The 15,679-nt window shown below is 44.8% G+C and overlaps 2 protein-coding genes across 5 annotated transcripts in view; both read right to left on the minus strand.

Moving 5' to 3' along the window:
- The window catches only part of LOC101946744 (serine/threonine-protein phosphatase 1 regulatory subunit 10), a 345,369-nt gene that overhangs the window by 53,405 nt on the left and 276,285 nt on the right, over nt 1–15,679 (minus strand). The gene's annotated exons all lie outside the window — the stretch shown is intronic.
- On the minus strand, nt 777–8,094 carry LOC112061450 (butyrophilin subfamily 2 member A1-like). Its single transcript, XM_065563233.1, has 5 exons — nt 7,622–8,094; nt 5,232–5,513; nt 3,655–3,759; nt 2,985–3,005; nt 777–2,626 (listed from the first exon to the last, which is right to left on the minus strand). The coding sequence occupies exons 1-5, from the start codon at nt 8,055–8,057 to the stop codon at nt 2,544–2,546; spliced, it is 927 nt and encodes a 308-aa protein (XP_065419305.1). The 5' UTR covers nt 8,058–8,094; the 3' UTR covers nt 777–2,543.

Below are 15,679 nucleotides of genomic sequence, written 5' to 3' on the forward strand. Positions count from 1 at the left end.
ACCACTAACCCAGGAACCTATCCTTGTAACAAACCCCGATGCCAACTCTGTCCACATATCTATTCAAGTGACATCATCATAGGACCTAATCACATCAGCCATACCATCAGGGGCTCGTTCACCTGCACATCTACCAATGTGATATATGCCATCATGTGCCAGCAATGCCCCTCTGTCATGTACATTGGCCAAACCGGACAGTCTCTATGCAAAAGAATTAATGGACACAAATCTGACATCAGGAATCAAAATACTCAAAAACCAGTGGGAGAACACTTTAACCTGTCTGGTCATTCAGTGACAGACCTGCGGGTGGCTATATTACAACAGAAAAACTTCAAAAACAGACTCCAAAGAGAGACTGGTGAGCTAGAATTGATATGCAAACTAGACACAATCAACTCCGGTTTGAATAAGGACTGGGAATGGCTGAGCCATTACAAACATTGACTCTATCTCCGCTTGTAAGTACTCTCACACTTATTATCAAACTGTCTGTACTCGGCTAGCTTGATTATCACTTCAAAAGTTTTTTTTCTCTTAATTAATTGGCCTCTCAGAGTTGGTAAGACAACTCCCACCTGTTCATGCTCTCTGTATGTGTATATATATCTCCTCAATATATGTTCCATTCTATATGCATCCGAAGAAGTGGGCTGTAGTCCACGAAAGCTTATGCTCTAATAAATTTGTTAGTCTCTAAGGTGCCACAAGTACTCCTGTTCTTCTTTTTGCGGATACAGACTAACACGGCTGTTACTCTGAAACCTATTAGACTCATAGAATCATTAGACTGAAAGTCTAATCCTCCGCACTTGTGGCAGGACTAAGTATTATCTATTCTAGACTACCCTGACAGGTGTTTGTCTAACCTGCTCTTAAAAAACTCCAGTGAAGGAGATTCTACATCCTCCTTTATTCCATTTAATTTATGACCTACTCTGCTGTGATTAATGTGTATAAGTCTTGTCAAGTACTGTTAGGCCTCAACCTTCTGGAAGTTGTAAGAAGCGAGTACGGTAGAATCCTGCAAGCATAAGCATAATCTATCTAGGAAGCTTTATTGACTAAAGAGGAAACTCTGTAAAGGTAGATACAAACTTGTGGTTACTATGCTCTGCAACCAAATATCTCTTTAAGCTGATTCGAGCATTTTTGAGTCTAAAAAATTGCCCACAATTAGCCGCATAAAAAAGAGATGAGATGAACACAGATGCACAGTTCATAAGTTCAAAACAACCACAAATGCCACCCTAGAACATTTGGCTACCTTGATTGGTTGACCTGTTTTGAAACACGGCCAGCAAATACCGTATAAATAAGATGCAGAGACGCAAGTGTGTGTGTGTGTGTGTTGACCTAAAAGAAATCGCTCTTTGTCAGGCTCACATACACCCCCTGAAACAACGGGACTTGCGCTTCACTGACTATCTGTGCCTGGCCAGTGCAGGAAATGGTCAACTAAAGGTAATGTATCTTTGGACAAAGGCAGGGTAAGATTTTAAACTAAAAAGGTCTGGTTATGCTCGAGCTAGTTAATCTTACATCTGTATTAATACTATAGGTTAAATTTAAGTTGTTTAAAAATAGTAGTAGTCAATAGTTAATCAATATATAGTAACTATATATGCTTTGTGCCTTGCTGGAAACGGGTATAGCATTGGTAAAGTTAGTAGTTTATAAATCATAGTGGCTTTGCAAGTTGCTGTGCCTGTCTTCAGTATAAGTTATCATCAAGTTATCATAAAGGGCAATAAAAGTTTATAAGTTGTTAGATAAAGTTATAGATAGGTTAAGGTTAGTAAAATATGGTTAATCAATGTATTAGTATCGCATGTAAAGGTGTGTTTGTTGGATGTGGTTACAGTACATGCAAGGTTGCTAGGCAATCAAAATTAGTAGCGTTGCATGTGCTTGTAACTATTTCCAATATTATTTGCCTTTTATATATGTTCTTATAGGAATTAATAGTTAATGCATAATATTACTTGTACGTGTGCTTGCCTCCAGTATAACTTGCCATTTGTATTAATCCTCACTCAGTGCTGGTCTTTAATTCTGTTTTTCTTATTCTGCCTGTGTTGCCTTTATAGTCGTAAGTCATTAAAAACCTTTCTTGAGGAATAATTAGTTGTTTAGTTCTCTTTTGCGGACACTACTCAACCTCATTACATCTGTGTTGGGTGGTGGGAAGTAGCAATCACCCAGAGTCCCACTAGGGCTCTGACGTGTGCCTCCTCCTTCCATTAATCTCCACATCTGCCTGTTAGGAAGTTTTTCCTAATGTCCAGCCTAAACCTCCCCCAATGCAATTTAAGCCCCTTGCTTCTTGTCCTATCCTCAGAGGTTAAAGATAACAATTTACCTCCCACCTTCTTGTAACAATTTTTTATATACTTGAAAACTGTTATCATGTCCCCCCTCAGTCCTCTCTTCTCCAGACTAAACAAACCCACCTTCCTGCCCCTCTGATTAAAAGAGGGCTAGAACTGAAAGACTTGCCCACTGGGAGGGGGCACTAAGTGTGTTAACCACTAGGCTACCTAACCCACCAATGACTCTATTACACTTCTACAGGGGGATCCAATTGTGTACAAACACTTACCAATTTCTAGATCTCGTTTCACTAAAACATAAACAGAAATAGATATCAAATTCCCACTTCATCACACCTTCCTGAACAAGCCAGACCTCTGTAGATTCTTTTGAAAGACTCTGAGACTGAGGGCTTATCTGTGCTGAAAACTTACACCCCTCAGACATGTAGCTATGTAAATCCAACCCCCTATTTGGAAGGACTTTTAAGGGGAATGGGTCTCTGGAAACATCCAAACAGGCCCTAAAATGGTCCAACCTATTACACACACATCAACCCGACAAACACAGAGAAGTAAAAATAAATCAGAGAAAACAACAAATCTATATACAGTTGTGTGACTGTGGTCAAAAATTGTATTTGTGGAAAAAGAGAAATTGAAACTTACCAACTTCTTCAGTAAGTTTCTCTGAAAAGTACAGAAATAAATATAAATTATTCTCATTGCCTTGCTTCATGAAACAGAGTTAAAAGGCTACATCCTATAGGTACAAAACTCATTAGGAGCATGGAGGGAAAAGTCCAATTTATTTGGAAATTGGGCTGGTATTTTTTATGGATGAAGTTCAGCAGGGCATGGACAGCTGTGTCTGAGTTACATGATCATGGGTATGGTTTTTACTGATTTACGACAGGGGCATGTCTATACGGCTTATCACTGTAATGTCGAGGTGCATTACACTTTATTAGCAAAAAAAAAAAAAAAAAGAGAGAGCGAGAGAGAGGAGGTGAAATATGAGAGGCTAGACTTTGCAGAACCTTCTCTCAAGTGGGACCAGAGACAGAAAGCAATAGCTGCCTGAGAACTGGGAAGAGAGGGAGATGGAGGACCAAGCAGAACAGAGATGTATCTGCTATGATCCGATTCAGTTCTATTGTCAGACTCTCCTCTGCACCTCTGCCCCCACCCTCTATCAATACATTCACATCCATTCTTCTTTATTTAAGACCAGGTCAGCAGATCACACGTTCTTTTCATGTTAAATCCCTAAATTGCCCTTATTTATTTATTAGGAAAAAAACTGTATTTACAGTATATTTCTCCATCTGATATTTACCTTTCATTTTAAACAGATAAACAGTGAGGCCAATGAAACCAAACAAAAGCACCAGGATAACACTCAGAGCCACCATCCAGGGATTCACCCTCGGGAAAAAGGAATCTGAAAAACAAAACACCCAGGGCTTGCCTTAGTTTGGAAGTGGTGACTAAAAGCAGATTTTTTTTCATACAAATACATAAATAGTGCCCAGCAGGATTTGTGTGAGCTAAGAGTGAAAGAATGGCCATGTCTACACTACACAAAAGACCAGAAACTGTTTTTAAATACGGCTTCAATCAACACAGCTTTACCACTGATTTATCCTTGAAAACACAGCCCTGATTTGATTCATTGCTATTCAGAGGGCCACAGAGATCAGAGGCAAATTCTCTGCTCATAAAACCCCATTGACAGGGTTATACCAGAAAAGAATTTGGCCCTTAGCAGTAAGCAATATTCAGAAACTGCCAGATTAATTAGCATATTTTTGAAAAATCCACAGTTACCTCCTAATATTGGGAAAAACCATAATCACAATTTGTCCGCACACTTGTGCAGCAAATTAACTAATTTCCATTTGCTGTTCTTGTGTTCACAGTGATTCGGTCATCTAAACAGGATGGAATTTTCAAATGTGCCTAATGTCTTTTCCGCACATGGTATGTGCTCTGATTTAGTGCACCTGGGGCAACCCTCTTATAGGGTCATTCTTCAATTGGTTCAAGAGATGACAACGTAGGAGTGTTGCACCAATTTAAATAAATTGATGACAAAACCTTAAACCATAAATTAGCTTCTTAGTGCTCTATCTCCATTTAGCTGAAGTTGATAAGGAATTGATTGAAGCTAAATCTATTTAGGGCACTCTGAAACTTATACAAGAAGTGTTCACACAAGCGGGTGTCATCCATTAACTAGTTAATCAGTACATCCTTTGTGTGTAGACAAGGGGTAAAATGAGTCCTTTTGTGGATCCGGCCAAAAGTAAATTAAGGAGTGCAAGTCCCATTGAATGTCAGTAAAAACAACATCACATGACTTAGGTGACATTTCACAAAAGTAATGAAGTTGGTGAAGTGAACAGATCACTAGAGCCCTGTGTGGATACAAAATTGGTATCCGCATCCAATCTGCAATCCCCCAAAATGAGGATATCTGTGGATATAAAGCAGATATCTGTGGGTTTACAGGGCTCTACAGATCACAGTCAAGCCAGAGTACAAAATTTACCACATTCAAAAAAATCATTAAGGTGAATTTAAGGTTACAGGAACCTGCTGCATCAGTGGATTGAGTGAAAGTTCCCTCTCAAAAAGGTTGGAGAGAGTGTGTGTGTGTGTGTGTGTGCACTAGAATATGAGGAAAGTCGAACTTAAAATTAAATTTACATGAAATTCAAAATGTTGATAGTCTGAATACTCACAATTAAGGGAATCAAATTGCTTAAAATGTAATCCTGTAAAGACACTATCTTCTGTGTTTGTGCATGGATTATGAAATATCCACCACAGGTGTTTCAGTTCTTTTCTTCCTATGTTTTGTTTCGTTTCTAGTGGTGGTGAATTCAGTGTGGGATTTGGATGGTAACTGACCTGCTATATAAACTGCTGATTCCTTTTCTTGATTGAGAACGGTGTTCCTGAGGCAACAAGACAAGTTTTGGTTTGAATGTTCTTTTACAATGAGAGCAGTTTCTGTTTCAAACAGGCCGTTATCCCTTTGGGATGTTGTTTCAGAGAGTGATGGTAAATGTTGCCCATTGAGATCTTTCCACAGCACTTCAGGCTCTGGGTACCAACCAGCTGATTGACAAACCACCCGAATCCCTCCATCTTGGTGACCCTCCACAGAGATAAGAGGAGCAGAGCCCAGACCTAAGGGGAAATACATAAAGGTGTCAATTCCATATGTTAATAGAGCAGAAGGGACAGTTTGTGGATCCCTTACTCACACTAGACAGCACTAATTCATGCGGGTAGTCAGTAGAAGGGATAAATGAATACTGGAATGTCTGAAATCCCAATACTCATGGACACACACAAATTTGAACAAATATTTAAAATAGTTTCACTGAGTCAGTGGGAGATATTGTCATCTCAACACAGGAGCAACTGAGTGCTGACACCTTTGGAGATATACAATGTAGATAACTGAATAGGATCTGAACTTTAGAAAATCTGATAATTAGGGAATTGGATAGACATATTTATTTTTTAAAAATCTAATTGGTTCATGGTGAAAGTGTTAAAGCAGGAGGGGAATAATGCTCAGTCTTGTCTAAGAGTGATAAATGCATAATTTCCCCTCCCCACTAGGACACTCTGCACTCCATATCCACCATAGTAATATGATTATGGTATGATTATGATAAATTATGTTGCATCTTGTACAACATGTGTCAAGTAAGGTGTCAATGTAAAAGTTATGATTGGCTGAATGATTATCGTATTTGTATGCATGTATCATTTTTGTATCTGGAGTTATTAATATTGACTATGCATCTGTATTTCAAATGTGCTTGTTCTGAGTAACACACACAACTAGCCTTTCAGGTACATCAGTGAAGAAGCTAGACAGTGCTAATGGCCCATCAGCGAAAACAATGGGCCATGGAAAAGTCTTGTCCTCACTGGGGGACACTTCAGACAGCCTATGGATAATGGCTGCCAGGACTCATCAAGCATTCAGGGGCATGTGACTAGACCCATGATACTGAATTCCACTTTGATACCTGTATTTTCCCACAAACTGGGCTGGGAACTTGGCTTGGAACAAAGGGGTTCCCGCCGTATAAAAGAAACTGTAAAAGGGGGAAGTGACATCACCAATGGGCCTCACTTGCCCCACAACTCAACACCTGGATATACCTCTGGAAGAGCACAGACTTTGAACTGGGGAAGTGATGGTCCCAAGTCGGAAAGATGGAAAACCTGCCTGTGTATGAAACATCTATAAACTGCTTGTACTATCTAACAGGGTGAGACACTTTTTGATTCAAATCCTTTGTGGTATATTAAGCTTAGATTGGGTTTTTGTTTATTTGCTTAATAATCAACTTTGATCTCTTTGCTATCACTTATAATCACTTAAAATCTATCTTTCTGTAGTTAATAAATCTATTTGCTATATTTTTTACCTAAAATAGTGTGGTTTGAGTGAAGTCTCAGCTCAGTTAACAAAGGTTTTTGTGTATATTCCTCTCCAAATCGAGGGAGGGGCAAAGAGGGTAATTGTAATAATCTTTACTGGTCAGGCTTTTGACCAGGGCAGGATGGTACAGCTCCAGGGTCCTAGGTTTGGGAGCTGGGGGGCGTTTTGGCTGAAGCCTCGCTATTGTTGGTTCATGAGTGCCTGGCCAGATGCATTCATGTGCAAAGATGGGTGTGATCCCTGCCTGTGGATGTTGGTGTGAGTGCAAGTGTGGAGGGCTTTGCAGCTTGTCACAACATCACAGTGCAAGAGGGAACCCAGACTGGGTTCAGAGGGATCAGCTGTACACAAGTTCCAAATGGTACCCCAGGGGAAGCCATCACACCCACCACCACCATCATACAGTCTCAATAAATAAGAACACTGCATTTGATTTTAACTACACCCATGAGTAACAACCAACAGTGAACCAATGAGAAAGCCATAAAAGTTTTCTTTCAGTGTCAGTCCCACCTTAGCCACACATCCTAGAAATGACTGCAGAGGAACTGGAAGGCCATATTTGTCCAGAAGTCTTTTCCTTCTTAACTAAAAAACGCTTTGGGGTCAGTCAAGATTGGGCAAGAAAGTTCCTTGGCCATCCTAAAAATGTTTTTAATAACATGTTGGGAAAGTTTCCAGCATATTTTCCTGGTATGAAAGTGGCTGTTTGCTGAAAGTTAGATACACTGTTATTGTGAAATATTTCACAAGCAAGGAGTCACAGTTGTTGTAATAGGAAAGAATAAAGCCTGCAGACCACACACAGCTAAAACTGTTACAAGCTACTGACCTGCTACCCGCAGTTCCAATGCAGTTTCTCCATAAATAGTATTGTCTTGAACAAAACAGAGGTATAGTCCTTCATCAGCACGTCTGATATTGATAATTCTCAAGGGAACATTTCCATCTGTGAGTCCGGCTTTCAAAAGCTCTGTCCTTCCCTGATACTCTGGCATCTGCCCTTCATATTGATCCATCCCATCACGATATAGGTGCACAAAGGATTCAAACTGAGATCGGAACCATCTCACCTCCATGTTTTCAGCGCTCATGCTGGGGGACAGGTGACAGGGTAACACAGTTTCCTGACCCAGGATGGCAGTGACAGGGTCATCGGGTCCAATCACTGTGAACTTTGCTGGAAAATGCACCAGGACAACAACAATGAAAAGCAGCTCAGAGGAAAGAGGGAATTTGATATGAAGGACACATCCAACAGGTTCCATTTCAGACAAACTTTCCAAAAAGTTTAGCCAGTGACAGACACCCGGCATGGAGCATTTCAGCCTGAATGTTTGAGAGCAGCACTCATGGGCAGCAGGACGGGGGCTCTGTCATAAGAACACTCAGTCTCATTGTATGGCACAGACACACAGCACTGAGCTGGGGTGTGAAGCTGATAACAGGCAAACTTGGCACATGACTCAGACACAGATCATGGGACAGAGAGTGGGGAGTTAAGAATTGGTAGGTTCAGTGCATGACAGAGGCACACTGTGCTTTCATGGGGTGGGAAGCTGAAGACAGGTGTGTTCAGTCCATGTCACAGTCACACAGCAGAGAAACTGAGGCAGAGAAATGGTAATGGAGATTTTTGGTGTATAGAATATCAAGGTTGGAAGGGACCTCAGGAGGTCATCTAGTCCAACCCCCTGCTCAAAGCAGGACCAATCCCCAAACAGATTTTTGCCCCAGATCCCTAAATGGCCCCCTCAAGGATTGAACTCCCAACTCTGGGTTCAGCAGGCCAATGCTCAAACCACTGAGCTAGCCCTCCTCCCCAAATGGATTAGTAGTCCATCTCCTTAACCACTTGGCCACCTCATCTGGGCTGTCAGGTAAGGGACAAGCTTACTATTTAACAGCCCATTTTTCTGAGTGCTCTCAAATTGACATGCTTACTGACATTGCCATGAAATTTGCTGGGCCTCAGCAGGAATAAGGGTAGGGTTGATGGGCCATATTTGGTGTTCTTTCATCGAGGTGTTCCTAAGACATGGCCACATTGCTAGAGCTAATTTTTGGACAAGTATGGTTTAATACTTCACATGTTCAAGAGACCAAATAGCCAAACTTAGTGAACATTATTGCCCAAAGACAAAACAGTACACTACATAAAGGAGACATATAAATCCTCCTCCCAGGAAGCAATTCTTATCTTGCAGCATACTCACCTTACACAGAAGGTGTGCTAGAAAAATACACCCCAAACCCACTTATACCATGGCTGTTTACAAGTGAAAAAGCAATTTAATCATCACGTAAGATCCAACCCACCAGTTTCTTAACTTCTTGTTCTGTACCTTCATTAACCCATTTTTGGATACCACATTCCAAACCAGGTGGGTGTAGAGCAGTGGTCTCCAACCTTTTCTGGGTGGCGGGCGCCGGATGACGAACCACTAAGGACCGTGGCTGGCGGACAAGCATCCGCCAAAATGCCACCGAGAAACAGCGTCATGAAGAGGCATCACCACCGAAATGCCATCGAAAATCTTGACGTTGCCGCTTTTCGGCGGCATTTCCGCGGATGCTTGTCCGCCGGCCAGTACGCGGGCACACATAGATGCCCCGGCAGGCGCCATGGCGCCCGCGGGCACCGCGTTGGGGACCCCTGGTGTAGAGGTACATCCCAACCAGTGCTAGGACACATCTTTCATGGCTTTGATAGGCTTCCCGTTTTCTATTGTGAACACCAACTTCAGATTTGTAAAGTGTTGTGGGATATTAGATATTGGTGAACGGAATTGTGGGACGAGCATAATACAGTCAGTTAACTTCTCAACACTCTCTCTCTCTCTAATGTATATTATAGGACTACAGTGCACATAATGCCTAATAATACAGTGTATACTACACCTAACATATATGTATTAGCTAACAGGCACAATTGAAAAAGTCACATGAGATCAATATATTCTGGTTCATCTTATGTTTTTGTGCACATTAGTCTCAAACTATGGCTCTGATCTTTTTACATCTGAAACCCACTGTTATTTTATTTTATTTATTATTGTTATTATTAAACACTTCAGTAAGTGTCCACCCAATGCTTTGGGCATCTTTGACAATCTTTTAAAAATACTTGGGTGAAGAAACAGACCTGTGCAGTTAGGTGACCACATGTCCCAATTTTATCGGGACTGTCCCGATATTTGCTTGTTTGTCCCGCGTCCCGACTGATGTTCGGCCGGGACACTGGACAAACAAGCAATTTTGCCCTCCGCTCCGGCGCTCGCCCGCCCCGACTCTGCCACCTCCTTCCCCCATTGGATCCCTCCCCAAATCCCTGCCCTGACCCCGCTTCTTCCCCAAGCACTCTCTGGGCACGCTGCAGCCAGCCCGGTCTACTCCCCTGGCCGCAGCTGGCTCAGTGTGTGGGGCGGGTGACTGAGGAGGGACTGGAAGCTGGAGCTTGGCCGCTGGCGCGCAGAGCCTCTTCCTCAGTGGGTTGGGGAGCCGGTCCCCTGCCCGTCCCACCGCAGGGATGAGGCGCACTGGGCTGGGTAGTAAGCGGGGAGCGGCAGCGGCGGCGGCAGCAGGAGGGGCCCGGCCTGGGCTGGGGCGAACGAGACGTGTTTGCAGCCGGCGCGCTGGGGGTTCCCGAGGCGAGGCAGGTGCTCAGCCCCTCCGTGGCCGCGTGTCTTTCTGGGACCTCACCTGCCTCTCGAGCCGCCCCAGGACCGCTCCGCCGGCAGCCGAGCCCAGCCCAGGCACGCAAACGCCGCGTCATAGTGCCTCTCTCCGTGCCCAGCGCTGCCTGGCCCCCTCCAGCCCGGCCCTGCACGCCGGCAGCCGGAGCAGCCCCGAGCCCGGGAAGGGGTTTCTCAAACCTGCCCCCGTGGGCCATCCAGCCCGAGACACCTTCCACGCTGGGCTGCGCCGCCCTCCGGTTCTGCAGGCCCAGCCACCGCGGGAAGCTGGCCTGGGCGCTGCTTGCTGGATGTGTTGGACTCGAATCTGGCCTGGGGGCAAGTCCCGGACAGTCCAGTGGCCCCGGGAAGCTGGAAAGGAGGACTGGCTTTCCTCATGGGGTGCACGGGGGGGCCGGGGGTTGGGGAGCTTTGGTCTGGGGACACCAGAGCTGCTAGCTGAGAAAGGGGCTGGTCTAGTGACTAGTGGAGCTGTGCAGGGCTCTGTGTGTGTGCGTGGGGCGGGGTGACCGGTGTCTGTGCAGGGGTGTGTGGGTGTGTGTGTTTTTGGGGGGGCAAGCCGGGCGGGCACGGGCCCACAGCGGCCGAGCTGCGGCAGAGTGTCTCCGAGACGGAGTGGAGGCAAGCTGGTGGGGGGGCGAGGCGTGGAGCTCCAGCGGCTGTTTTTTTTTTTTTTTGGCCCCCCTCCCCCCGTGTCCCCGATATTTCACCTGGGTGATCTGGTCACCCTATGTGCAGTATCCCAGGAGCAAATAAAATAACCCAGCAGCATCAACACAATCAGGGCAAAGATTGAATAATGAAGGTGCTGATCATGCTGTTTGATTAAATTCACACACTGTGGCCTAGTCTTCACTTACCGGCTGGTCCGGCGGCACGCCATCGATGTTCTGGGATCGATCCCGGAAGTGCTCACAGTCGGCGCCGGTACTCCAGCTCGCCGAGAGGAGTACGCGGCGTCGACGGGGGGAGACTTCCGGCCGCGTCTGGACCGCGGTAAGTTCGGACTAAGGTACTTCGAATTCAGCTACGTTATTAACGTAGCTGAATTTGCGTACCTTAGTCCGAAGTCCGGACTAAGTGGGGACCAGCCCTGTGAGTAGTTCCATTGACTTTGACTGGAGCATGTTGTTAAGACATTTCAGGGGCCTAAATAAATCCTTTAAGGAACAGCAGACACAGTGCGGATTCCTACCTGATTCCAACCTGTGAACATAACAGGTAAGGAAGAAAATAATAAATCCAGAGAGAGTGGAGCTGGCTCGGGAGCTGTTGCAGAATGAGAGAATCTTCATCTTCACCGTAACTTGATCTAGACAACAGGAAGAAGGAGGAAAAAAACTCATAATCGTGAACATAACATTAATTCATTGAAGTCAAACATTAAAGAGGACACAGTAAATAAAAAGGAATAAATACATTGTTAAGTGAACCCTTTCATATTATGAAGTTAGAACAGCCATTCAATTAAAGTTAAAAATGTGATTCCTTTACAAGTCTGATTTTTTCCCATCCCTACAAAAGCCATGTTAAAAAAAAAAGTCAGATCGGTGTAAAAGTTGCTAGAAATTCTACCAATGGAGAAAAAAGATTTAAGGAATTAGAAAGCGTGCGTGTCAGAAAGAGAGATTCTCATTTGGTTTTTTTTTATCCATTTCTTTTCTTTCAATATATCAGAGTCAAAATGATTCAGTCCCATAAACAAAGTTATTAAGTAACATGGAGCACAGAAGAGACGCTTCATAAAATTAGATTTGCAAGAGCTTGTAACCTACTTTACAAAACAGAAATAAACAATTTGTTAACTCATAGCAAATCTTCCTTTGAAGGCATTGAGAGCAGGATCAGGTCCAGTTTTCTTGAATAAAACATAGGAGCAAAGAAATAGATTCTTAAATCAAATAACCAGAATAGTCTGGCATTACATTACAATGAAAGGAGAGGGGAAAATAGCTCATGTATCATTTTGAATATATAATTCAAATGCAAAGTTTGTATTCAGAGTCAGACACATCTATCCTGGGATTATTAGCTCATTTTGCAGTTAATAATTCACGCAGGGAATAAATATCTACTAGGAGATATCAAACAACAAGGGAGATAGTATTCAAGTGACAGAAGCTCACCTACCTGATACATCCTGGAAATAATCATTGGAACAGTTTTGAGCTCTCTCTGGTGTTCCCAGGTTTTCTAAAATCCTCATCCATTCTCCTCTAGTTAGTTTACATTGTCAGTGACTATTTCAGTGATGAAACTGAAAAATTAATTCTTACTAAGAAATTACAGTGACAAAGAGTTGAATCCTTGTCTTTCCTTCCGTATTTCTGCCAAAATGGTGCCTATTTTTTTGTTGGACACTGAATGTGTCTCTCTTGGTATCTTCCAAAAGCGAAAGTAGAAAAGGAACTGGAAAGCTGTGGTGATTTCAGTCCCTATCACACCCTTGTTCCAGTTTGGAGATAAAGAGCCTCTCCCAAAGAAGTCCTCCTAGCGTGCTAGTGTTGGTGGCAGCAGAGTCAAATATCCAAGTGCCCCCAATCTGGCTGAAGGCAATGAGAATTTCAAAGAGGCTCAGCTTCTTACTCTTCAAGAACTGCTAAATTCTGTCATAATAAGCATTATATTTTTCATCTCATGCTCCAAATGGAAACTCTCCTTTGGATTACTTCAGTAATAAACAACCTTTGTACTGCTACACTGGAGTTTATGGTGCGGTGAGTGTCTTTATTGCTGTAAGGTTGAAGGTTAAAGCCCAACCCATCTCTGTTCTCAGATAGGAGTTAAACAGGGTTCAAACTGTGTTAGTTGATTCTAAGTTCTGATTGGTCAGCAGATATGGTGCTCTCTTTGTGACAGGATCCCCAGGGCACAATCTGGAACTGGAGTACTGCTGTGCCCCCTTAACTCTCCAGCCTAGCGTGTGTCTCACAATGCTTTGCTAGTGACAAGAAACAACCCCCTTCAGGTGCTGTTATCACTCAGCACAACAGGGGGACCCCACACCTAGCTAGATTGCCTGAATGCTCCCAGAGCCACTCACAAATCACACAGAGAAAGGAACCAGCCAATTCACCCCAGGTCCCAGCCTTACTCCTCAGAGCTGTACCATCTTGCCCTGGCCAGAAGCCTGACCAGTGTACATTTATTACCCAGTCCACCCCCCTTCAATGTGAAGAGGACATGCATCAGCTTTTGTAAACTGAGCTGAGATTTCCCAGGCACTTCAGTCAAAACACACTGTTTTTGGTAAAATATAAAATAGATTTATTATAAGTGCTAGACATAAAAGGTCAGAGATTTTTACCAAAGAAAATAAAAGATAAACGTACAATCTAAATCCTAAACCTTATTACACATGCATCCGACGAAGTGGGTATTCACCCACGAAAGCTCATGCTCCAATACATCTGTTAGTCTATAAGGTGCCACAGGACTCTCTGCTGCTTTTACAGATCCAGACCAACACGGCTACCCCTCTGATACGTATTACACTAGGCAGTATTTAGATCAAGCAATTTTCTCACCCCACTGGATGTTACAGTTCTTCTTTGAGTGTTTGTTCATGTCCATTCCAAGGACGCATGTGTGAGCACGCATGTGCACAGTACCTGGAAGATTTTTCCCCTAGTAGGTAGCCATAGGGTCGGCTAACCCTAACCCTAACCTTTATGGTGCCCAATATAGAGCCCTGCTGACCCGCTACCCCCTCAGTTCCTTCTTACCTCCAGTGATGGTAGCTGGAACTTCCCCTTGCTCTTCTCTTGCTTTGACAAGTGGATTATCAGTGCTTTGGCAGTCTTTGTATATAGTTAGCCTATAGTAGTAAAGTATAGTTAGTTGTTAGCAGTTCTAAAAAAGTTTCCGCGGGGGGTCCCCCCATTTACCCCTTCAGTTACTGGGGCATGCCTCATTCCCCAGGCTTCAATACCTGCCAGTCGTGTGTGAAGCGCATGCCGAAAAGTGACCCTCACTCCTCCTGCTTATATTGCCTGGGTGAGGGTCATCAAAGAGACCACTGCAAAATTTGTTGGGAACGCCAACCAAGGACTATCAAGGAGAGAGAGCAGTGGCTCAAGATTCTTCTTATGGAGGCAGTCCTCCAGCCTCAATCAGACCCTAGCACCGGGGACCCTGCCCCCAACACATCCTCCTCCACAAGGAGTGCCCCAGTGTCAGCATAGAAGGATGCGGCACCAAAGAAGAAAGCTGGCAGGGAACGGCACTGGCATGCAGCCTCTCGGTGGCATTCTAGCCTTTGGCACTGGTCTCAATCACCAGCGTACACACACACACACACACACACAAAAGCCAGACGGGGGCTGATGCCTCCTGGCAAGACTCAGGGACCAGCCACCAGTGGCACCTCAGATGGGCCACGACTCTGAGACTCAGATGGAAGCCATGCTGACTCCTGCCCAAGCGAGGCAGTTGAGTCCAGGCCAGCGTCAGTCACTGCACCCATTGGAGCAGTTACCATTACCGTCCACCCCGGAGGCTTTCCACGTGGTGCAGGACCTATTATGGCTCCCAGCGCCATTCTGGCTGCTGAGACAAGAGAGCATCCCAGCACCACAGGCTCCATTCCTGCCTCCCACTCCCCTGCCGCCCATGCAGTCTATGGGGAAGCTGGTGATGATGGCGTGCCGATCACCATCTCCTCGGCACCGGCCTATTACGGAGCCACCACCCAGAGAGCACAGTCAGTCCCCTGCTTCTCTAAAATCCACCTCCCATGGTCCTCCCACTCGGAGTCAGAGTCAGACTCATACAGCTCCAACTACAGCAGGAGCAGGAGATCATCCTCTCGACACCATAGGTGGCCCCGATCGATGCAGTGGGCCCCTCAGTGGCAGAATGCTCTTCAGTGGCCCTTTCGGACTCCTTGGGCTTTTCATCAAACCCAAGACAGAAGCCAAGGGTCTCACTCAGGGGTGGCATCAGTGTTCATCCCATCATGCTCAGCTGAGCAGTTGCCTCACACATTGACTCCGGCACCTATGACGGCACTGACACTGAACGCATCGGCACCGGAGGCACCAGCAGCCCCAATCCCAGCTTCGGGGCCCAAGGCACTGACCACACTGACAACGGGCCCTGCACCAACATAGGTACCAATAGCAGCACCAGCACCAATGGCAAGGGCACCTATGGCACCTCAGCAAGCGCCGGCACCGATGTCAGCATGGAAACCG

Source organism: Chrysemys picta, chromosome 12, assembly GCF_011386835.1.
Source record: "Chrysemys picta bellii isolate R12L10 chromosome 12, ASM1138683v2, whole genome shotgun sequence".
Classification (NCBI taxonomy): Eukaryota; Metazoa; Chordata; order Testudines; family Emydidae; genus Chrysemys; species Chrysemys picta.